At 39.6% G+C, this 25679-nt stretch overlaps 1 protein-coding gene across 1 annotated transcript in view; it reads right to left on the bottom strand.

Moving 5' to 3' along the window:
• The window catches only part of LOC109919505 (peroxidasin homolog), a 509465-nt gene that overhangs the window by 171260 nt on the left and 312526 nt on the right, over positions 1 to 25679 (bottom strand). Inside the window, exon 9 of the mRNA XM_048596123.1 lies at positions 19524 to 19796. Within this exon, the coding sequence (XP_048452080.1) occupies positions 19524 to 19796 (273 nt within the window). The remainder of the gene's footprint in view (positions 1 to 19523; positions 19797 to 25679) is intronic.

Below are 25679 nucleotides of genomic sequence, written 5' to 3'. Positions count from 1 at the left end.
TATTGATTAGTTTGCCAAAGTGATAGGGCAGAAGGGGCTGCAAAGTAGCTCAGTGGTTGGCACTGCTGCCTCACAGCGCCAGGGTCCCACGTTTGATTTCACCCTCTGGTGACCGTGTGGAGTTTATACATTCTTCCCATGTCTGCTTGGATTTCCTCCGGATGCTCCAGTTTCCTCCCATGATCCAAAGATGTGCAGGTCAGGCAGATTGGCCATAGTAAATTGCCCATAGTGTCCAGCGATGTGCAGGTTGATGGGTTAACCTTGGGAAATGCAGGGTTACAGGGAAAACGTGGGTGGGGGGTGGGTCTAGGTAGGATGTCCTTCGGAGGGTTGGTGTGAACTTGATGGGCCAAATGGCCTGCTTCCACTCTGTAGTGATTCCATGATACTCTATGAAATGCAGCCAATGTGTTCTCCTACTTGTGGCTAGCAGAGGAGTACAAATGAGCCTTGAAAGAGTTGAGAGAAGCAGAAATGGTGGTGATAGGGGCTATCGTGAAGATGCACGACTTTCTGAGTCAGAGTCCTTAGTGACTCCCTTGGCAGCTCCAACATGGCCACAAAGATTACTACAGATGGCCTACAAGAATGGGCCTGTTCCAATTTGATGTCAAATGTCACATGTTACCAAAATAGTTGCTTCAAGCAGTGTGTCCCACCAATGTTAGCCTTGCACTTTGGCTCCTTGGCTTCCGTCCCACTACAGCAGACAACGATTACCTGTGGCCATCAAAGTACTTTGCACTGCACAGATCCTTTGACTATTCATGGCTTGTTTTGTGTCAGTTCACACGCTCCGCCCCCCCACCCCCCCTACCCCAGGTTCCACGGCTCCCAAAAGACTTCTTGTGGAGTGGTGCGAAAGCCAATATTTTGGGATAATGGCTCTTAAATATAGATGAGTATGAGTGAAGGTTCCAAGAGAGCTAGAGAAAGAGAATAGGAGAGATTCAGAGAGAGAGAGAGAGCTGGTGTGTGTGTGTGAGAGAGAGAGAGAGAAAGAGAGAGAGAGACAGAGAGAAATGAGTGGAGCTAGAAAATGTGTAGAAATTTGGGGAAAATTGCACTGCGGGACGTGGAAGCAGAAAATGTTAGAAAACTCACTTTTCCTGCCATCACGAGACCACATTTTCTTGGTGCACCATCTGCAGCCTGGAAGGACTACAATTCCTCAACCACTTCCGTCCATGCCTCCTTGGTTGGAGTGGCTGACCCTGGGAAGAATGGAGTCTCTCGGATCTTGCACCTAAGATTATAGACCAGGGTATTATCCCTCCTGAATCTCTATTCCATTCTTGTGGTTGCTGCAGGAATATTCCATGTGTAATTCAACTTATATGTGACTCCAGACTCAAGTAATATGATTCATTCTGCCTTCTGGGCAATTAGGGATGGGCAACAAATGCTGGCCTAGCTAGGAATTCCCATATCCTATGAATGAATATTAGAGAAGACAGATCTCACCCACCCTCATCCACTCAGTGATCCCAGAAGCCAGGGAGCAGTCAGTTGTTTATACATTTGATTTTCTGACCTATTAGTGGTCCAGCTATTTTGGGAGAAACCACATTTAAAACATTCCACCATATAGCCTCCAGATCCACAGCAATCTGTTTGGCTTTTAGCCACCCTCTGAAATGGCCCAGCAAGACATTTCATTGGATTCAACCACAGCAAGAAGTCCTGGAATTAAGCTTCTCATGCACAAGACACACTAAACATCAGTAATTGTGTACAGTCACTAACATTTGATTTGAGTTAAAAAATAATAAAGACAACATTATATTGCCCGGTATAAGTCTATAGGGTGCCGACTAGAGGGAAAAAAAATAAAAGCATATTTACAAAGAAATTAGAGTGCAAGCATGATAGAGTTATATAATGGGGAACTTCAATTCTCCTAATAGAGTGAAATCATAGTGAGTCAAATCCTAAGGAACCCAACCCCAAATCTAGGCTATGCAAAGCTCCAAGGTGGCTCGAGAGTCCCCTCTGTCACACAATTTGCCTAGAAGACAATCATTGCTGAAACTCCGTGAAAACAAAGTAAACCAGTAAATATCTGAAAATGGCTTTATTTTCAATTTGATCATACTTTACAAGGGAATGACTTTGCACCATAAAAGGCATTGGAAAACATTGTGAATTCGATTAAAAAACCTTAGTAACCCTTTTTAACTTTGTGTGTTGGCTTCAGATGATTCATCAATGCAGTAAACATGGTTTTGATGCTTTCAAGCTTAAGGATACAATCTCTGAACATTCCTACAGCCTTTGTGATTTCAACTACAGAAGCAACTAGGTTAGTGGGCTTGAAGTTTTCCGACGCTTCAGGGTCATTTGGCCTCCTAGAACTTTTTATTTGAAGAATGCAAAACATCTATGATTGACTCATCCGACAGTTCCTTGTGCAGTATATGGTTTCATTTGCCTCAGCATAATTTTCTATGGCTGTTTCTGCTGCCATTTTCATACTTACCTTTCATAAGCAAGTGAAACAAAGCCTCACCAATGGACTCGTTGGCCTCATCTTGCTCTTCCTCGTTCTTGTTTCTTACTCAGTCATAAACTATTTGAACCCAACGTGTGGGAAACAGTTGGCAGTTATGACTTTCATCATCAACTTCCATGCTTTCCTCATGCTGCTCATCGATGGTCTTGATAACTTGAGAGATCAGCTGTCTTCAGTAAAGCGCCACCAAATTACCTCCAAACCACTGGCTGGAACTTGGCAATGGTGTTGGGAGGCAAGGACATCAGCTTGATGTTCTTGAGGCCAGTGATGTCAGGGTGCCTGGGGCAGTTGCCATTAACAATGATAATCTCCCCTTTATTCCATTGATACATTTTGTCTACCTTCCTGACCCATACCCGCAAAAGCACTGGAGGTCATCCAGGCTGTTTTGTTAGCACTGTACCAGTATCTTGACATTCATAAAGCAATGTGGCTTCTTGAACTTTTATATCACAAGAAGTAGCAGCATTTTGTGCAATCCATGTTCATGCAGACCATAGCAGTGATACATCTCTTGTTTCACTTTCTAACATTACATTTCATTTTTAATCACTTAAAAGCAATCTAGCAAATGCACGTTGCACCTTGACACAATTTTCTGGTGCTAATGGAAAATGTAAACACCATATACTCTCTCTCCTTTGGTACTCAATTAAGAGCAGCCTAACTAGCGGTCCTCACAAAAACCATCCCAATTTCTATTTTTATACTGACTTTTGTCTGACCAGGAAGAGTACAAAAATTCTTCAAAGAGCTACCAAACCATTCATGCAAGAGGGTCATTGGATTTACAGTTACCTTACAGCAAATCATTCCAATCCCCAGTCAGTAGCACTTAAGACCAGTTCAGTACTTGTGTCACACTCATAAAACGTCAAGAAAGCATAGATGTCATATTATTGCTGGCCTCTCACTAGAAATTTTGGATAAGTGAAATAATTGCTCAGCCTACTCAAAATGAAAATCAGTCCCTGTGTTTAATGCACATTGCTTCTCTTATTGAGGCATAGAGTACAAAATCTTGGAAGTTATGATGAACCTTTAAAAAACACAGACAGGAAGCAAAGTAGGACAAAATGGATTATTTTCTGAGAGGCAGCCAGTGATTCATGGGGTACTGCAGGAGTCAGTACTTGGACACCAGTTAGTTAGATGAGGAACTAATTGTAATATCTCCTTGTTTGTAGATGACACAAAGCTGGTTGAGAGGCTGAACTGGAAGGAGGATGTAGAGATGCTTCAGTGTCATTTAGACAAGTAGAGTTTTTTTTTATTCATTCACAAAATGAGGGCATCGCTGGCCAGGTAGCATTTATTGCCCATCCCTAATTGCTCATAAGAGTCAAACATATTGCTGTGGGTTTGGAGTCATATGTAGGCCAAACGAGGTAACGATGGCAGTTTTCTTCCCTAAATGACATGAGTGAACTGGATGGGTTTTTCCAACAATCAACAATGGATTCATGGTCAATATTAGACTCTTTAATTCCAGATATTTATTGAATTCAAATTCCACCATCTGCTGTGGTGGGATTTGAACCTGGGTCCTCAGAATATTATCTGGGTCTCTGGGTTAACAGTCCAGCAATAATTCCAGCAGGTAATCATCTCCCCCAAGTGAGTGGCAAATTCATGTTAAATTAAATATAATCTGGACAAATGTAAGGTTATCTATGTTGGTAGCAAACACAAGTGATAGATTTGGAAAAGGCAGCTGCATTGATACCTGGATGTCCTTGCACACCAGTCAATGGAAGTAAGCATGCAGGTGCAGCATGCAGCAAAGAAGCCAATGGTATGTTGGCCTACATAGCAAGAGGACTCAAGTACAGGAGCAGGGATATCTTGCTGCAATTGTACGTGGCTTTGGTGAGACCTGGAATTGTGCATGCAGTTTTGGTCTCATTATCTGAGGAAGGATGTACTGGCCATGAAAGGAGTGCAATGAAGGTTGACCAGACTGATTCCTGTGATGGCAGGATTCATATCAAAAAAATTCTCAACTCTATAAACCCAAATTGTGAGAAACTGCCTGAATCTTTGGATTTTCATTGTGGTGGCTAGGTACTAACAAGGGCCATCTGCTCAAAATCCAAGAAAGAGTTTGAGACAGCTACAAAGATTGTCCTGGAACTCCCTTTCTAAGACACAATGGGAGTCATTTCATCAAATGGAATGCAGCAGTTCAAGAAGGCAGCTCACCACCATCACCATTTCAAGTGCAATTAGGGATGGGCAACAAATACTGGCATAACCAGCAATGCCTATATCCAATGAAAGAACATGTAAAATAAAAATGCTGGACACCACACTTAGTAAAGATATGAAGCTTTTGGACGGGGTGCAGACATATTAACAAGTTTTCCAGGAATGAGGGACTTCAGTTAAGAGGACAGTCTAGGGAATCTGGTAGTGTTTCTCTTTCAGAAGTTTGAGGGAGATTTGATAGACATGGTCAAAATCATGAGAAGTCTAGATAGACTAAATAGGGAGAAACTCTTCCCATTAGTGCAGGAGTCAAGAACCAAAGGACACTGATTTAAGGTGATTGACAAAAGTATCAAAGCTGACAAGGAAAAATATATTTTTGTGCAGTGAGTGGCTATGATCTGTAATGCACTACCTGAGAAGGTTCTGGAGATAGATTCAGTTGTGACTTTTAAAAAGGAATTGCATAAGCAACTGGAGATAAAAAAAAATCAGCAAGCTTACAGGGAGAGGGATTGGAGCAAGGTAATGGTTATAGACAGCCAGTGTGGACACAATAGGCCAAGGTATCTCTCTACATATTGTAACCAGTCAACAATTGTACAGTGATAGCAGGAACTGCAGATGCTGGAGAATCCGAGACAACAAGGCGCAGAGCTGGATGAACACAGCAGGCTAAGCAGCATCATAGGAGCAGAAAGGCTGACGTTTCGGGCCTAGACCCTTCATCAGAAAAGGTGTTGTACACAGATTTCTGTGTTTATCTTAATTTTTCCATGTTTTCCTTCTGATTTAAATATCCTTACTACTTATTCCTGATATTTTGTATTTTTTAAACACATGCTTTGTGTCTCCCCATGAACATATATTGTGCAGCCATTGATTTATGGTACGTTTGGTGCACAGCTGAGGTAAATTGAAAACTGCCATTACCCTATAGTAAAAATATTTTTAAAACCCTAGTGAGTAGCATGCCATGGGCAGTTTCAAAGTAATTGTGTTTGATTTTAGAGAACAAGGAGGAGCACAGATTGCCTTTTGAAAATTATGAGGCCAACTGGTACGAAAAGCTCAAAAGGGAAGAGTACAGCTGTTTTGAAACATAAACATCTTTTTATATTGTTACAGTGTATTAATGGGTGATGCCACAAAAAGACCAAAGTCCACTTCAGTCTCATTGCACACTTGCTAAAAAAATAAAATCTAAACAACCGCTTTACGATGAGGATTGCAATGGTTTGTGTAGTATGATGCATGAGTATTCATTATAAACAAATGTGGCATCCACAACTAAAAAAATTTGAAAACAAGTTTTGATTATGTAGTTCAAATAATATTAAAATGGACCTTAGTGGGCCTTATATTTACACTGGTAACAAAATATTCTGTAAAATACAAGTATAATACATATCACCCTTATTTGTTCCAATAGAAAACCACATTTACAGTAGCTGTTTTGTTAACATCTTATGAGCACTACTATCATTTGCAGTCATTGAAAATAAACATATGTATGCAAAATATGTATCAGCAATAGCAGTTATTTGTGATCCAGGCTATTTGGATTCTAATGTCCTTTAGGAAAGGAAACTGCCATCCTTACCTGGGGGGTCTGGCCTACATGTGACTCCAGACACACAGCAATGTGGTTGACTCATAACTGCCCTCTGGGCAATTAGGGGTGGGCAATAAATACAGGCCTAGCCAGCAATGCTCTCATCCCGTGAATGAATAAAGAATAAATTCTATGAATCTCCAATGCTAACAAAACGATAATGTACAAGTTACTTATAGGGGTATTAACATAAAAACTCAATTAATCATTCAATTAACTCAATATGACTGACCCCTGACCACCACATTAACAATGAAATTAGTCCATTTTACCAACTTAAAATGAATGTACTCCATAATAATAGCAAACAAAAGAATGTCATTTATATTTAGATACCAACTGACTACAGTCATTTCTAAAACAGTGATTGCCAAAAGCTACAACATAGCTTTACAAAGTGACGTGCTTTCTTTTTCAGATAACCTACAATAACCTATACACAAGCACTGATGAATAAACTTTCAATATTTCAAATTTTAGGAACGCGGCAGCCAATAACCCAGGAGAGATTAGAAAGTGGGGTGGGTTAGATAAATAAAAGATGTTGTTTAGGAGGGAGAAGGAGAAGAAAGGAGTCGTCTTGTTGTATGAATGAATAGAGAGGAACTTGAGAGGAAAATAAAAGCAAAAAATAGTGAGATTAGGTTCCCTCAGAGGCCCATTTGAAGATATTACAAGGTGGTACATGGTGTTACAAGCTGGTACAATGTATATCAATACTTTGTTGAGGAAGTCCAATGTCATTTTTTCCAAGTTTAATGAGAATACAAATCTAGGTGGGATTGTGAGTGGTGAGGAGGATGTAAAGAGGCTTCAAATTTAGACAAGTTAAGTGAGTGGGCAAATACATAGCAGATACAGTATAATGTGGATAATTGTGAAGTTATCCACTTCTGTAGGTAAAACAGAATGGCAGAGTATTTTTAAATGGTGATTGATTGAGAAAGTTGATTTGCAAAGAGTCTTGGTTACATCAATCATCGAAAGGAAGCATATAGGTACAGTAAGTAGTTAGACAGGTAAATGATGTGTTGACCTTCATTGCAAGAGGATTCGAGTATAGGAGGAAGGATGTCTTACCACATTTGCAATTGCATAGGGCTTTGGTGAGACAAAACCTGATGTATTGTGCATTGTTTTGATTCCTTTACCTAGGAAAGGATATGCTTGCTCTAGACGGAATGTAGCAAAAGTTCACCATACTGATTCCTGAAATGGCAAGATTGGCTTCTGAGGAGAGACTGAGTTGAGGAGGCCTTTACTTACTGGTAGCCATGATGTGGAGGTGCCAGTGTTGGACTGGGGTGGGCAAAGTCATAAGTCACACAACATCAGGTTATCGTCCAACAGGTGTCATGTGACTTCTGACTTGTATGTATTGGGACACAGAAGAATGAGGGAGGATCTCATTGAAATGCATAAAATTCTGACAGGACTGGTCTAACAATGCAGGGATGATGCTCTCCCTGCTTGAGAGAGGGGATGTTTGAGAAAGAGATCATTGTCTCAACATAACGTGTAGGCCATTTAGGACTGGGATGAGGGGAAATTTCTTCAATCAGAGCATGCTGAGCCTGTCAAATTCTCAACCTCACAAGGCTGTGGGGTCAAGTCATAGAATATACTTAATAAAGAAATGCATAGGCACTAAAAGCCTCAAATAGTACGGGGAGAGAGCAAGAATACCGTATTGAGATAAAGGATCAGCCATGATCATACTGAAGGCTGCAACGGGCTCATTAGGCTGAGTGGCCCACTGTTGCTCCTTTTTTCTATCTTTATATACAGTGTTTGCGAGAAAGACACTGGAATAGATTGTGATTTTGTGATAGGCGATAGTGTTTCACAACACATTTTTTTATCTCTGTTTTTTATTCTCATTAACTGCACTATCGTACATAGCCCAGATTTGCCCCTCTGAGTTTGTAAAGTAAAAGTAGGGAGGAATCCCTTTGGGACTGAGTAAAAGAGAAGGAGAAATAGGAAATCTAGTTAAACAGGCACATGAAGACACAGGGAATGATACTTTGTTATTGGACTTAAAACACTAACTCTTTTTCAGTTGTTGCCGGACTTGCTGAGTTTTTGCAGCATTTTCTGTTTTTATATTGGGGTGAGACATTTTGTTGAAGGAGCAAAAGAGGAGTCCTGATTAACTTTGCAGTTGAGGACAATATCTGGTGTTGCTGCGTCCAAGGAAGACAACGGATATCACAGCTAGTCGCATCCAACAACACAAGCAACACCACATTAAATACATGAGTGAAGATGTTGCATGTAATTCTCCTCAGAAATGAAAATGGAAATTGATGTCACGGGGACTCAAGCTACTGTTTATTTCATTCCAAGGTTATAATAGTTCTTCAAGTATTTTTCATTTAGCTTGCTCACAAAATTAATTTCTCTCAGCCAGAAAATAAATTATTGCAAGTATTTAGCAATTCAACACATACTAAAACACAGCTTATAACAAAAGCTTTTGAAACTGTGTCTCATACATGCGAGCACATTTTTGGAATAATTTTCCAACTATATATTTCTAGTTGGGATCTTCACATGCTAGCAACATGTAGTGGAAGTTTGCTTGCACAATTTATAATGTGCATAGGAAATAATAAAACCACCTACTTTGCGAAATGCAAATTTCTCTTAAAGAGAACCAGGTAGAGAAAAAATAAGCTCTTTTCTGCTGTTATATCTGATCTTCGGATAACATGGAGAAATCACTGAGACAATGACAGCGCCATATTGTTGGCAATCAGTGGCAACCTCAAATATTCGAATCTATGCCTGTCCCCCAGTGATACTATAACCTATTCCTGTTCATAAGGCACTGTCTCTGTATGTTTACAAGTGCTGCCAAAACCTCCCTTCTCAAAAAGAAAATGACTTATTTGCTTCATTGACTACTGCCCCATCTCTGGCTCTATCATTTTCAAAATCCTTGAAAATGTTGTTACTTTAGGTATCTTTGTTCTACTCTCTTACTGAAAACAATCCTGTATGAATCCTTCACTTTCACCTTTCCCTCAATACCTAACGATCCTAGACCAACATTAAACATATCTGTAATCATCACTTTGATATTTTAATCATTTTTGTCATCCTTAAGTAACAGGACCTCCAGCAGCTGATGGCGACAATGATGGAAGACATTGAGCAAGGGGAGCTGAGCAATTCTTTGGGGCATAAACTGATATTGATGCTGAAAGAAGACATCTGGGGCAGATAAACAAAATCTTGCTGGAAAAGAGTGTCTTTGGTGGAGAGAGGGCTGATGGGAAGGGAGGGCAGGGAGAAAAAAGAATTCCTCAGATAAATGAAATGATCAACCCATGTATATAGTGTCAATATTTCCTTATTTATCTTTCTCCTCCTGTTTATATTGACCTGATGCAATCAGAATAAGTAATCCTCACTTCATGATTTTTGGGCCTTCTGTGGGTTCAAATCTTATGTTACACGCAGTTCTCTGCAACCACCAACATTGTCAATTATAGCTCTAAAGTCTTGAATGTTGTTTGTTTCATTTGCTTGGTTCCAGAGATAGGCATCCAATTATAGGCAGTTCACCTTCAGGATTGCATTCTCTTTTTTTGTCCCCTATATTGTTATCTTGAGCCATTCCTGTTTCTCATCCGTATGTTGCCCTTTAGCAAGATAATCCATGGATCTGAGGTCAGCCGATGCCTGTATAATGATGATGAGTGTCTACCTCTCCACTAGCCCTTGTAATTATTTCCTATTTTAAAGCTGATGTAATAATACATGTTATTAATGTTACACTAAGACCAGTCTCCCTCAAGAGAGTGACTGAACACTGGTCATTAAAGTGACAGATAAGATTAGCTAAAAAAATTAAAACTTTGAACAGCATCCCAGGATAACATTTCCATACAACACGGTGCTTGAAGTTCAGAAGGTAACAATGTAAAACAAAAAGTGGCTATTCACTTTGGGTAATGTATGTCCTATTTTGTGTGATGGAATATGAACTTGGCACCAAACAATGTCACTTGCATTATTGGCTGGTTTGTGACTTAAATTAAAGCAAAGTATTATGAGCTAGTATTGGCATTCAACTGCAAACTACACAAAGAAATGACTTCAGCGCTTAAGTTTGCCAACTACCTCAGTTAGTTTGAGGAATACAATACAAAGTCCTAATGAATTGACGTTCCTTGTATAATTACTGTTCCCTGTACTCTACATGAGCTGACAGATTTCTGCTGTGTTACTCTGCCTTTTGCTCTTTGTTTAGTTGTGTAACTAAAACAAGTTTTGCACATCTGGGACTTATAAAGACAAGAAAGTCAATAATAACTTAAGCGTGTGTTCTCTTGCAACATCTAGTGAGACCATTTCCCCTCTCAGCCCTCCCACTTCCATGAACTCTTCTGTTTCTCTTCTGTTTTCTATTCAGTGATACAGAATAATGGGTAGGCAAAAGACTGAAAGGGAGATTACAGAGAACCAACACACTTAAAATTAATTTAATTCCATGCAGTGTATTCACTTGATTTCCAGATTATATTGCTAACTCGGGCCATTCTCACATTTGCTGACAGAATGAATGAAGAGAAATCCTAAAGAGAACTACATTTTCTTCCCAATTTATGTGCTTGAATTAATTTCTGTAAAAAATGGTCTTGGTGGACTCTTAAATGAGATGGGCCTTCAGCATTTGAAATGATTGTCATTGTCACATGACTGAAATCAGAAACAATTGAAATGTTTAAGTATACAAATCTGGGATTCTAAGTCAGTTGCTCTTTCTCCTTTAGAGGGAGAGCAAGGCTCCAGGCTGAATTGTTAGCTTGCCTTGGACCCTGATCTCTCCAGGTTGCTGGCTGGAAAGATGCCTACACTTTCATGGGCCCAGCTCACTGGAGAATCTATTATTGCATCCTGCCCTCTAAGAAATTACAACTAATTTTTAATACCCCTGAATTTTGCAAAGCTTTTCATTTATAAGCTCTCCTGTCTTGTCTTCCTGAATTTCCTAAATGCTTGTGTGTGTGTGTGTGTGTGTGTGTGTGTGCGTGAGAGAATGGCGTAGCAAAGAAATTCTCCATATTTAGTTAATAAACCAATCTTTTATTTAATCTACAACTATTTTGCTGTGGGTTTATTGGTGTGCAAAAACCAGGATTTGGGAAAACCCCTCAGCCTACCTCAGTTAGGAATGGGAGTAAAAAGGGAGAACGGCAAACCAAACAATACCCCACTCCCTCAGGCTTAAGAGGAAGTAAACAGTCATGAGTTAAACTTGCCCCATTCTCCCTTGACTCTGACACATGCCACTCGCTATTCTGCACACTACTTGAAATTGCCAAGTGTTTCCTCTTCACTCAGTCATCAGTACTTGGAAGATTTGTTCATATTTCCCATTCTTTTGCTGGATAAACTTCTCACCCTTCCTTCCCATTAGCTATTGCCTGAGAGTCCAGTGGCTAAAGGTCCAGATGAGGCACTGTCCAGGCATACTTGTATCACTACAGTCTCTATTTGCCAAGTCTATATACTGAGGAGGCAAATGCTCATGTCAATAAGGCATTCAAATTTTATTTGCAGGTTGATTTACAGTTCTAAGATTTTTTTGTAATTCACCATCTTTTTGATAGCAAAGCAAAATACTGAAAATATCCTCAGCAAGTCAGGTAGCATCTGTGGAGATTTTAGGTCTACCTTTCCCTCTCCAAGGTGCTACCCGATCTGTTGAGTCTTTGCACAATTTTCCTTGTTATTCAGTACTTCTTCAGCTAGTTATCAGTTCTTTTCACGTTTGTCAGCTGACATTTGTTACAAGAATAACTCTGTCTTTGATACTGAACCACATTCAATTTAAATATGGTACATTGAAGAACATATTTAAAGCCACATTTGTGAAATATATTTTGGATATCAGATCATAAAAAATAGAGACCTGTATTGTATGCCTTCTTTCATGACTCAAGTCATCCCAAAGCACCTACAATCAATAAACAAAAAAAAAACTGAAAGAACTGCGGATGCTGGAAATCGGAAACAAAAACCAAAATTGCTGGAAAAACTCAGCAGAACAGCATTATTCTGAAGAAGGGTCGCTGGACCTGAATGATTAGCTCTGATTTCTCTCTACTGATGCTGCCTGACCTGCTGAGTTTTTCCAGCAATTTCGGTTTTTGTACCTACAATCAATTGATTACATTTTAAATATAGGATTGAATATTCCCATGGGCTTTGGGACCCCATTTTCAGGGTCATTTCTGACAATAAGCCATTTCAGAAGGTACTTGCCAGCTTATTTTAAGGAGAGTAGTCAATTAATGGACTATTTCCAAATGCACATCCAATCAGGACACAGGGAAACCAACAGCCTCACTTTGTGACTAAACTAAGTGCTGCTCATGGCCAAGCACTATCCACCATCCTTTATCAGTATCAAGGCAGGGGTCGATACATCACAAAGTTCATAGAAATACACGTCCACAAATTCCACACTCGGCAAGGCTGTGCCATGCAAAGATGCCATGCCATTCTCTGGTGGTGTCAATTAAATCTCAATCATTAGCAATGCAGTATCAACCTCTTATGGTGTAGCTACCTCGTCTGATTTGTTGGGGTGTGGACACAATGGGAGGCTCAAACGGCAGGAATAAGTTTGTAGACCTTTCATGAAAAGACCACCGAGTAGCTCACTAAACAACTTAACTATCTGTCTGCCGTTACCAGACACGTTGTCATTGTAAGCATGCACTAACCACTGGGAAACAAAAGAGGAGGAGATAGGAATCTATTGTGAAGATGGCCTAATGCTCATACAATTACAGAATTGTTACAGTGTAGAAGGAGTCCATTCAGTCCATTATGCTTACACTGGTTTGATGACCTAGTGCCGATCTCTTGCATTTTCCCCATATCCCTGTACACTATTTCTGACCAAATAATCATCTACTGCCCTCTTGAATGCCTCAAATGAACCTGCCTCCACTGCATTTTCAATCAATGCATTCTATACATTAACTACAAATTGTGCAAAACCATTTCTTCCCATATCACCCTTGCTTTGTTTGCACATTACTTTAAATCTATGCCCTTTTATGAGTGGGACAGCTTCTCCCTGTTTACTCTATCCAACCTCCAATGATTTTGAAAACCTCTCATGCTTCTACTCTCCAAGGAGTACAGTCCCAACTTCTTAAATCTATCCTCATAACTGAAATTTCTCTTTCTGGGAACCATTCTGCTAAATTGCTTCTGAATTCTCTCTGATGCATTTATATCATTCCTATAATAGTGGCCACTAATTGTACACAATAATTCATTGGAGGTGTAATAAGTATCTTACACAAGTATCTTATATTTAACATCACTTCCTTGCTCTTATACTTTCTACCCCTTTTAATAAAGCTGAGAATACCTGTCCTGTCACCTTCAATGATCTGTGAACCTCAAACATTCCATGCCTTACCTCCTTACCAAATTCATGGGGCAGTCACTGTTACAATAAAGCAAACACATATAACAAGTTGCATAAAGCGTGATCCCACAAAAAAAAATGTGAGGACAACTCATGATACTGGTGATTGACACATATTACTAAGGACTCCTTACCTCCTCTTTGGAATAAATTCTGGCATTTTTTTAATCTACCTGAGAGATCAGGCGGGGTTTCCACGTAGCTTTGCCAAAAAAAAAGTACACCTGAAACAATGCAGCACTTCCTCAATAAAGTCTCCACTTTTTTACCCAAGTATTGGGAGCAGGACATGAACATACAACCTTCTGATTCAAATGTATGGATGCTATCAAATGAGCCACAGCTAAAAAATTTCTTTTAACAGTCTTCAACAACTTATGAATATGTTATTGCGTTTCTGCACCACCAAAATACAATTGCCTCTTAGGATAGAATAGAAACCCTACAGTGTGGGAGCAGGCCATTTGGTCCATCAAGTCCACACAGACTATCTGAAGAGCATGCACTCAGACCCATCACTCTACCCCATCCCTGTAACACTGCATTTACTGTGGTTCATTCATCTAACCTGCACCCCTTTGGACGGTGGGACGAAACGGGAACACCCTGAAGAAACCCACACAGACATGGGGAACATGTGCAAACTCCGTAAAAACAGTCACCTGAAGCTGGAATCAAACCTAGATTCCTGGCGATGTGAAGTAGCAGTGCTAACCACTGAGCCATTGTGCTGCTGTCTTGTATGAGAATAAAAGAAACACACCCACCCAGTCGTCTCACTTTTTATACCTCTTCATAATGGCATTGACGTGATCATACATCTATTTTTCAGTACTGACAGGCTTTAGAACATGCTGGTGCTTGTGAGAGCAAGATCTCTTCAGCACGTATTGTCTGAAATGTTTAGCGTTGATTTTAATCATCATTCTTAGCAAATTACACTGAAAGAAAGAATTATACGTGTTTGTAAGTGTAGTGGTAGATGATGATAGATTGGTCTTTAAGAAGCCCAATTATTTTGTAAATGCATCAAAAAAGTAAATTAATGATTAGTTTTACATAGGCCAAAGTAACATCTCTCTCCAATGTGACGTAAATGATTCCATAGTATGTTTCACATGGATCAGCAATATTAAAATGAGAACATGCTAAGAATTCAACAAAGAACAGCTTGAAAACATTTTTTATTTGGAAAGGTGTTTTTGGAAAAAGAAGATCCGTGAAAGCAATAGCCAAAATGTATTAAAAATTTAAAGAAATGATTCAAGATGTTCAACAAAATACTTTCCATTAAATAAACTGATTAAAAAAAACATCCATCCATATCTTACTAAAGAAGTTAAGGGTACTGTTAGATTGACATTAAAGAATTAGAATGTAACAAAAGAAAACCTGAGGTCTGGGAGTATTTTAGAAACCAGTAAAAGTCCATCAAAAAGAAGATAAGAAGGGGGAAAAAAAATAGACCTTAATGAAGTTACATGAAATAACGACAAGCTGTTCAACCACTGAAAGCCAAATAATTTTGTATGGTGGAACATAAAGGGCGTCACGGTGGCTCAGCGGTTGGCACTGCTGCCTCACAGAACCAGGGGTCTCAGTTTTATTCCACTCTCCAGCAACTGTGTGGAGTTTACACACTGTATCGGTTCTGCGTGGGTTTCCTCTGGGTTCTCTGGATTCCTCCCACAGTCCGAAAATGTGCAGTTTATATGTATTGGCCATGTTAAATTGCACATAGTGTCCAGGGATTTGCAGGCCAGATGGATTAGCTATGGGAAATGCAGGGTTACAGGGATGGGGTGGGTCCAGGTGGGATGCTTTTCAGAGGGTCGGTGTGATCTCAATGGGCCGAATGGCCTGCTTCCACACTATTGGGATTCTACAATGAGTCTGTGATAAAGCTTGAGTGTTATTAATGCTGAAATTGACTTAAATATCTGGAAGCCTCCTCAAAATTTACCAAGGAGACAGGGAAAAATTAAGGGATGGTAAGACCAATATGAATGCAAGAAAAGGAATGCACATCAATTGATGGAATGACAAAGTATTCAATTCCTCTTTGTTGGCTGATGAAGTGGAAGTGTTTTTGCATGAGGTGAATATGAAAAGGGGTTTCCATGTTTTGAATTCCAGGAAAACCTTTCCAACAGAGAGCAGGATAAATTACCTGGCACCTGACGAAACATAACCGAACACAGGAATGTAGGAGCAGTACGTAGGCTACTTAGCCTTAAGCCTGCTCCACCATTCAATAAGATCTTGGCTGATCTGATTTGGTCTTCACTTCGTCTTTGCAACCCATAACCCCTGCCTCATATTTCTTTCAAAAATTGAACTAATCCTTGCGTAAGTACAAAAACACAGCTTCCAATAACTTCTGTGAAAGAGAATTCCACACTGTAAAAAAGCTCTGAAAAAAACAGAGATAGTAGGAACTGCCGATGCTGGAGTTGAGATAACAAGTTGTGGAGCTGGATGAACACAGCAGGCCAGGCAGCATCAGAGGAGCAGGAAAGCTGATGTTTTGGGTCTGGACTCTTCTTCAGAAAATGCTCCACTTCACAGGAAAAAAGTCATTGATAACTAAAGAAATACGGGACAACAGAAAACTAAAAGAAAGGGCCTACAAAAATGCAAAAACCAGCATATATCATGCTGAACAGGAAAGATACAAAGACTATTGAAGGGTCACAAATCAGATTATAAGATCTAGTAAAAGTGATTCTGAAACAAAACTTACAACGGACATCAAAATCGATAAGAAATGTTATAGTTACATTAGGGGAAAGTGGGTGGTCAGGAACAATTTTGGACACTAAAGAATGAAAGTGGAGATATTGTGAACATCTATGGGGAAATGGCAGACCTGTTCAATAATTACTTTGCCTCAGTATTTATAGTAGAAAAGGAGGATAGCTTGCTGGAGTCCAGAGGAAATTAACAGTGTAAGGGGGACAGAGGCTATATAACATTAATGCAGGTAAAACTTCGACAATAAGGAGATCAATGGAATTAAAGATAGACAAATCCCTAGGACAGGATGGTTTCCATCCAAGGGTATCAAAGGAAGTAGGGGAGCACATTGCAGACGCCCAACCTATAATCTTAAAAAGTCCCCTAGATTGAGGAGTCATCCCTCTGGTTCAAAAAATTGCTATCACTTTGCTTCTTAAGAAGGGTGAAAGAGGAAAACCAGGGAATTACAGATCAGTTAGCCTAACATCTGTGGTGGGGAAATTGTTGGAGTCTGTAATCAAAGACAGGGTAAGTGAATACCTTGAAAATTTTCAGTAAATCAGTGAGAGCCAACATAGATTCGTGATGGGAGCTCATGCCTGATAAACCTCATTGAACATCTCGAAGAGATGACCAAGGTAATGGATGTTGGGTAAGGGGAATGTTGTTTACCTGGACTTCTCGAAAACATTTGATAAAATCCCACATAAGAGACTACACAGTGTGGAGCTGGAGCAACACAGCAGGCCAGGCAGCATCAGAGCAGTTGATGGAGGAGAGTCCCGACCCGAAATGTCAACTTTCCTGTTCCTCTGATGCTGCCTGGCCCACTGTGTTCCTCCAGTTCCACACTGTGTTGTCTCTGAATCCAGCATCTGCAGTTCTTGCTATCTCCACGTAAAAGACTGTTAACTTAGGTAGAGGCCCAAGGAATTAATGGCAAATTAGTGACATGGCCAAGAATTCGATTGACAGAAAGTAGGAATAATGGGTAGGTACTCAAGATTACAGGATATGACTAATGATGTTTGGTGGACCTATGTTTGTGCCTCAACTTCCAAATTATTTATTGACAACTTGGAAAATGGCACTGAAAGTCATTGCTGATGATACAAAGTTAGAAGGGATTGTGGAAAATGTAGATGACAGCATAAAATTAGAAAGGGATATTGACAGATTAGGTGAATGGGTAAAATTGTGGCAGATGGATATCAATGTCAGAAAGTATGGTGTTATCCCTTTTGGACCAAAAAAAATATATCAGGGGATTTTCTACCTGGTATGAAGTTAAATACAATGGATACAAACAGACTTAGAATTTCAGGTGCATAGATCTATAAAATGCCACAAACAGATGCAGAAAAGAATCAAGAAAGCTCATGGAATGCTGGCCTTTATATCTAGAGGACTGGAGTATAAAGACAAATAAGTTATACTGCAGCTATGCAAAACTCTGGTTAGACACCACTTGGAGTACTGTGAGCAGATCTGGGCACCACACCTTAGGAGGGATATATTGGCCTTGGTCCGAGAGGTTATACAAATTAGGTTTGTATTCTTTAGAATGTAGAATTTTAACTGGTGATCTGATCAAAGCCTTCAAGATGTTAACAGGGAAAGCCAGGGTAGATAAAGATAAACTATTAATTGCAGATTCTCGAACCAGAGGGCATAATCTAAAAATTAGGGTCAGACCATTCAGGAGAGATGTTAGGACGCACCTTGGAGCATAGGAACAGGATTAGGCCATTCAGCTGTCTGGCCTGTTCTGTCATTTAGTGAGATAATGGCTGATATGTGGTCTAACTCCACATACTTGCCTTTAGCCCATATCTCTCAGTACCTTTGCTTAACAAAAAATTATCAATCTCAAATTTAAACCTAAAACTGATCTAGCAAAGGGTGGTGGATTTTAGAACTCTCATCTACAAATGGAAGTTGATGTTAGATGTTCCTACAAGTCCTGCAGTCTCTCCTCATTTAAATAACATACTGTTTTATTATTCTTTCTGCCAAAATAGACTATTTTATATTCTTCATATTCTATTGTTTTTGCCAAAATGCTTCCTTCCTCACTTAACCTATAGACTCTCTACCTCCTCTTGGCAACTTACTTTCCTGTCTGTCACGGTGTCATTGGCAAATTTAGCTACTATACATTGTAGAATAAATTATATATGCACCATCTGCAAGACTAGGAGATAAAATTAACAATAGGAAAACATTGCAATAATTATTGAAGAAGGAATGACACAATCCAAAATCATAATTTCATCAATGCAATCTCATAGAATGATCTGAACTGAACTAAAATGAAACATCAATATGCATGCTTAAATTAGCAGACATCAAGGAAACAACATCATGTGAATTGATCTCCAAGCACCTAAATAATTCTAGTCAATAAGAATACAGCATTCATATTGTTTCAAACTTCTTTGTGTACTTCTGAAATACCATTAGTTTATCATATTAGTTGCAATAAAACAATATAAACCTTTTGAAACATGAACTAATAAACCTAATACCACTCCTTCCATTGGAAGACAGTTGGAGAGGATATTCTACCCACTGTCCTAAACATGCCATGAATCTGATTAATCTTCTTGGTTTGGAGCTCATTACTCAGATAGAGTGGGTTCTTGGCAGAATTTATGGAAGAACCAGTGGGCTTCTTTCTTTCCTGCCCCAGGCACAACTGCCAGGAACATCGGTCATCAGACACGCTGCAATCATTTACACGGGGAGATGAATAGATTTTGGCAGCCTTACCTACCATTTCAGCAGATTAAAAAGCAGATGGGAATGGAAAATTATCATAGGTCTTGATTTTCCAGCACTTCACTGCTCAATTTTGGAAAACTCAAGCTTAGTAAATACACATTTGTTTATTATAAAAATAAATCAGAACACATTTTCCAAGTGCTGACATTCCTTTATAACCCAGCATCATTATTCAGCAACAGCACAGTCACACTTACCTTGTACAATGATGGATGCTGAGGATTGGATGGAATCTTGATTATTACTGGCATGACAAATGAACTGGCCATGGTCCTGGAGAGTAACATTCCGAATAAAGAGGCCACCTGAGGGTGTTGTGGTGTACCTGGAGTGGGCAGGGAGGAGTTCTCCATTTCCTTTAGTCCATGTAATTCGAGGTTGGGGATGTCCAATTGCACTGCATTCCAGAGTGATACTTGATCCGACCAGGACTTCAGTGTTCTGTGGCTGAATCACAAAACTGGGCTTCGCTACAGAGAGAATTATGCTGCATTAAAGTAGTAATTTTAAATATTTCAAACATTTTTTTCACATAAAAGTAATATTCTTTCACTGGCAAGTGGGCTAAATATACAGTATGTATGGTTAATGTAGCAGGGCTGTTTATTTTAATCTTTCTCAATTGTGCCCTACTGGTGTAGACACACACACACACACACACACACACAAAAGAATAACTTTTTTTATTCTGGAATTATTTGGAATAGGAACTTCTGCAAATGATTGAGGGGAGCATTTTAAATAGCATCAGAACAGATGAATGCAGAGTCAAGTAGAACTTCAAGAAGAGCTCCACAAGCACAACACTTCATTTAGACTCCAACCAAGAGTAGTATCTAAAATACGCTGATCGTCTAATCTAATAATATAATAATCTAATTTACGCTGACGGTCAAATGGGAACAGACCATGATTCAATCCTCCTCTTGAACTGAATTAGGGAACTTATCCCTATTACCTCAGAATATCTCTAACTTTCTCTGGGTGTTCTCGGGTTTACGGAGACAGTGGCAATAAACAGTGAAATCGGACAGAAATCTGGGACCAAAAACAGCCACTTATATTTACATAGAACAAAAAGGAACAGGCTATCTAGGAGGGGGAAGAGGAGCAAAAACGAGATCCAGATAGAAACGCTTTGTCTAATTCTTCCACATTTCTAGGTTGCCAATTGTGGATGGAGCAGCAGAGAAAAATTCAGCTCTTCAGAGTCCCCATTGTATATTACTTTTAGATCACACAAGGTCAGTTAATGTTATCAGAAGCAAGATCTGTGCTTTTGGGATATTGATTAGTATCATCAGATATCATCACCGAAATAAGGAATGAGAAACCTTTTAAAATACATGTTCTTTATAAAATGATGGTTGCTAATTCTCTCAGATTTGTTTAAAAACAAGATAACGTCAGTCACATTGGAACATGACAACACAATAATGTGCTCTTTTACTACAGTTAAAATGGTTATGAAGAACTGATTAACCCATTAAAAATCTGAACAGTAACAAAAGTTTCAAGAATATTTATTGAAGCAAGTGATGGTTCAGAGAATCTGATTAGTCAGCAATGACTTATCATTCATTGTTCATTTTAATATAGGCGCATTGAAGATCCAAGGAGTTGGAGGGTTTTGAATTTGAATACTTTTGAATTGCCTGTCAAACTTCACAAATTTGACCCATCTTTTTCAACAGTTATGCAGATTACATTAATTTGACCTGAAAATACCCTGACGTAGAAAAATGACTGAATCAATTAAAGATATTTTCGAATCAACCTACCCAGAGATGCTATTACCCACCTCTGGAGCAGTTGAAATTTGTTTACTCTACCATCTAAGGAAGTTACCACAATTGCACCCTTAATTATATTCTCAGAGATTTCCATGAAACTTGCATTGGCGTATGTCAGATCACATAGAGAACCACAATTAAAATTCATTCTCTTTCCTTTTCAACCACTAGGGAACAAGCAATACGGGACTTAGTGTTGTGCAATGAGGCAGACTTGATAAGGGAGCCTAAGGTGAAGGAACCCTTAGGAGGCAGTGATCATAATATGATTGAATTTACTCTGCAATTTGAGAGGGAGAAGATAGAATCAGAGGTACTAGTATTACAACTGAATAAAGGCAACTACAGAGGCATTAGGGAGGAGCTGGGCAGAACTGACTGGGAGAGGACCCTAGCAGGAAAGCCAGCGAACAGCAATAGCAGGACTTTCTAGGAGTAATTCAGGAGACGCAGCAAAAATTCATCCCTAGGAAAAAGAAGCATGGTACAGAGAGGATGTGACAACCATGACTGACTAGGGATAGCATAAAGTAAAACAGAAAGCACATGATGTGGCAAAGGGCAGTGGGAAACCAGAGGATTGGGAAGCTTACAAAGACCAACAGCGGGCAATAAAAAAAGCAAAAAGGAAGAAGATTAAAGATGAGGGTAAGCTAGCCAGTAATATAAAGGAGGACTGTAAGAGTTTCTTTAGATACATAATGGGAAAAAGAGAGGCGAAAGTAGACATTGGGCCACTGGATGTTGGAGAGATAATAGTGGGGAACAAGAAAATGGTTGAGGAACTGACTAATTACTTTGCGTCAGTCTTCACAGAGAAAGACACAAGTAATATCCCAAAAATTCAAGAGAGTCAGGGGCAGCACTGAATATGACGGCCATCACCAAGGAGAAGGTGCTAGAAAAAACTGAATGGCCAGAAGGTGGATAAATAATCCAGGAACAGATGGGCTAGACCCCAGAGTTCTTAAGGAGATAGCTGAAGAGATAGCGGAGACATTAGTGGTGATCTTTCAGGAATTGCTAGAGTCAGGGAGGGTCCCATAGGACTGGAAAATCAATAACGTGACACCCCTGTTTAAAAAGGGAGTAAGGCAAAAGACTGAAAATTACAGGCCAATTTGCCTAACCTCGGTTTTGGGTAAGATCTTAGACTCCATTGTGAAGGATGAGATTTCTGAATACTTGGAAATGCATGGTAAAATAGGGCAAAGTCAGCATGGCTTCATCAAGAGGAGGTCATGCTTGACAAATCTGTTCGAATTCTTTGAGGAAGTAACGAGCAGGTTAGACCAAGGAGAACCAATGGATGTCATCTATCTAGACTTCAAGAAGGCCTTTAACAAGGTGCCGCACAAGAGGCTGCTGAGTAAGATAAGGACCCATGGTGTTAGGGGCAAGGTACTAGCATGGATAGAAGGTTGGTTCTCTGGCAGAAAGCAGAGAGTGGTGTTAAAAGGGTCTTTCTCAGGATGGTAGCCGATGACAAGTAATTTTCCGCATGGGTCAGTGTTAGGACCACAACTTTTCACTTTATACATTAATGATCTAGATGAAGGAACTGAGGGCACTCTGGCTAAGTTTGCAGATGATACAATGACAGGGAGAGGGACAGGTAGTATTGAGGAGGCGGGGAGGCTGCAGAAGGATTTGGACAGGTTGGGAGAGTGAGCAAAGAAGTGGCAGATGGAGTACAACGTAGGAAAGTGTCAGGTCATGAGCTTTGGTAAGAAGAATAGAAGCATGGACTATTTTCTAAATAGGGAGAAAATTCAGAAGTCTGAAGTGCAAAGAGACTTGGGAGTTCTAGTCCAGGATTCTCTCAAGGTAAACTTGCAGGTTGAGTCAGTATTTAGGAAGGCAAATGCAACTTTGGCATTTATTTTGAGAGGATTCAAATATAAAAGCAGGGATATACTTCTAAGGCTCTATAAGGCTTTAGTCAGGCCACATTTGCAGTATTGTGCGCAGTTTTGGGCCCCATATCTCAAGAAAGATGTACTGGCCCTGGAGTGGGTTCAGAGGATGTTCATGAGAATGGTCCCAGGAATGTAAAGCTTAACATATGAGGAACGTTTGAGGACTCTGGGTCTAATGGAGTTTAGAAGGATGAGGGGGGTTCTATTGAAACTTACAGAATACTGAATGGCCTGGACAAAGTGCACGTTGGGAAGATGTTTCCATTGGTAGGAGAGGCTGGGATTCGAAGGCACAACCTTAGAATAAAGGGAAGACCTTTTACATCGGAGATAAGGAGAAGCTTCTTCAGCCAGAGAGTGGTGACTCGATGGAATTCACTGCCACAGAAGGCTGTGGAGGCCAGTTCATTGAGTATATTTAAGAAGGAGATAGATAGGTTCTTGATTGTCAAGGGGATCAAGGGTTACAGGGAGAAAGCAGGAGAATGGAGTTGAGAAACTTATCAGCCTTGATTGAATGGCGGAGCAAAGCCAATGGGCTAAATGGCCTAATTTCTGCTCCTATGTCTTATAATCTAACCCTCACACGTGTTCCTCCAGGTTTTGAAAGGCAGAATAAAAGGATTTCTAACTTTTTTTTACTAACTGGAAGTAAACTTGGCGATTAAATTGCAAATCTAATCAAACTTCATTTTGAGTCAACTGATGTATTCTCAAAATGAATAAAAGGATCTGATAATGTAAATCAAGATAAATGAATACGATCTAATTGCCATTACAGCAACATGGATACAAGAAGATCAAAACAGGGAACATAACATTCAGGGATATTTAATCTCTCAGAAGGCGGTAGGGATAGAAAAGGTGATGGGATATCACTGTTAAGAAGAAATTAAATGAGTATAGTTGAGACGGATGATCTAGTCCTAGATGATGTAGAGTCTATTTTTGGTGGAGGACAAACAGAAAGAAGACATCGGTAGGAGTACACCCTGCACCCCCCAAACTGTAGCCAGCTATGGGAAATGCAATAAATCAACACATAATAACATGTAGAAAAGAATACAGCATTAATATGAGCGGCTTTAATGTTCAAATTGGAAAAGCTAACAAGACCAAATTCATAAAGAGCATTACAGGTAATTTCAGAGAGCCAACCAGGCAGCAGGCTATCTTGGATTTGGTAATGGGTAATGAAGTAGATTTAATAAATAACTTCTAAGTAAATGATCCTCTAGGAAGTAGCGATCATAACATGATAGAATTTAATATTCAGTTTGACAGTGAGGAACTTTGGTCGGAAGCAACTGTGTTTAACTTAAATGAAGGGAATTGCAATGAAATGAGAATGAAGTTAGCTAAAGTGAACTGGGCAGGAATGATGGTAAGCAAGCAGTGATTGACATTTAAGGAGGTAATTCATGATTCTCAGCAAAAGTACATCCCAGTAAGGAGGAAATATTCTAAGAGTGGGATAAACCAACCATGGTTTACCAAGGAAGTTAAAGAGAGTATTAAGTTGAAAGAAAAAGCATATAAGGAGGTCAAAATCAGTGATAGCTCCAAAGATTGGTATAAATTCAGACTCCAGCAAAAGCAGACTAAAAAGATAATAAAGAGAGAGAAAATAAACTATGAAGTCTAACTAATGAGGAATACAAAAACTGACAATAGGATCTTCTTTAAATGAACATAGGCCCCTTAGAAAATGTATCTAAGGAGATGGTTTTGGGGAACAAGGAAATGGCAGAGGAGTTAAAAACATATTTTGCATCAATCCTCGCAGTGCAAGATGCTTCAAACATTCTATTAATACTAAAGAATACAGAGGAGGCATTAAGTACAGTGGCACAGTGGCTCAGCTGTTAGCATTACTGCCTCACAGCGCTAGGGAACCGTGTCTGATTCTAGGCTCAGGCAAACATCTGTGTGGAGTTTGCATATTCTCCCTGTGTCTGCGTGTGTTTCCTCTGGGTGCTCTGGTTTCCTCCCAAAGATGTGCAGGGTAGATGGATTGGCTGTGCTAAATTGCCCATAGTGCCCAGGGATAGGCAGGCTAGGTGGATTAGCCATGGGAAATGCAGGGTCACAGGGATAGGGTAGGGGGAGGGATGCTCTTTGGAGGGTTGGTGTGGACTCGATGGGCTGAATGGCCTGCATCCACACTGTAGGGATTCTATGAAGTACCATCACTATTACTAAAGAACTATTACTGGACAAACCAATGGCGCTAAAGGCAAATAAGTCACCTGGCCCTGATGGCTTGCATTCTAGGATCCTAAAGGAGATAGCTACAGACATAATGGATGAAATGGTTATAATTTCCCAAAATCCTTGGATTCTGGAGAATTATGAAAGGATTGAAAAGCTGTTAATGTGACACACCTATTCAAAAAGGGAGGAAAGCAAAAAGCGGGTGAGTATAGGCCGATTAGCCTTACATCTGTTGTTGGAAAAGTATTGGAATCAATTATTTAGGAAGTAATTGCAGAACATTTGGAAAATCATAATCTAATCAAACTGAGTTAGCATGGCTTCAAGAAAGGGAAATCATGTCTAACTGATTTATGGGAGTTTTTCGATGATGTCTCAACCAAAGTGGATTGAGGTGAACCAGAAGATTTTTTTTATTTCAACTTCC

This window comes from Rhincodon typus, chromosome 4 (genome assembly GCF_021869965.1).
Source record: "Rhincodon typus isolate 14 chromosome 4, sRhiTyp1.1, whole genome shotgun sequence".
Classification (NCBI taxonomy): domain Eukaryota; kingdom Metazoa; phylum Chordata; class Chondrichthyes; order Orectolobiformes; family Rhincodontidae; genus Rhincodon; species Rhincodon typus.
Note: the sequence above shows the minus strand (reverse complement) of the source record. Positions and strands in the feature narration are given on the sequence as shown.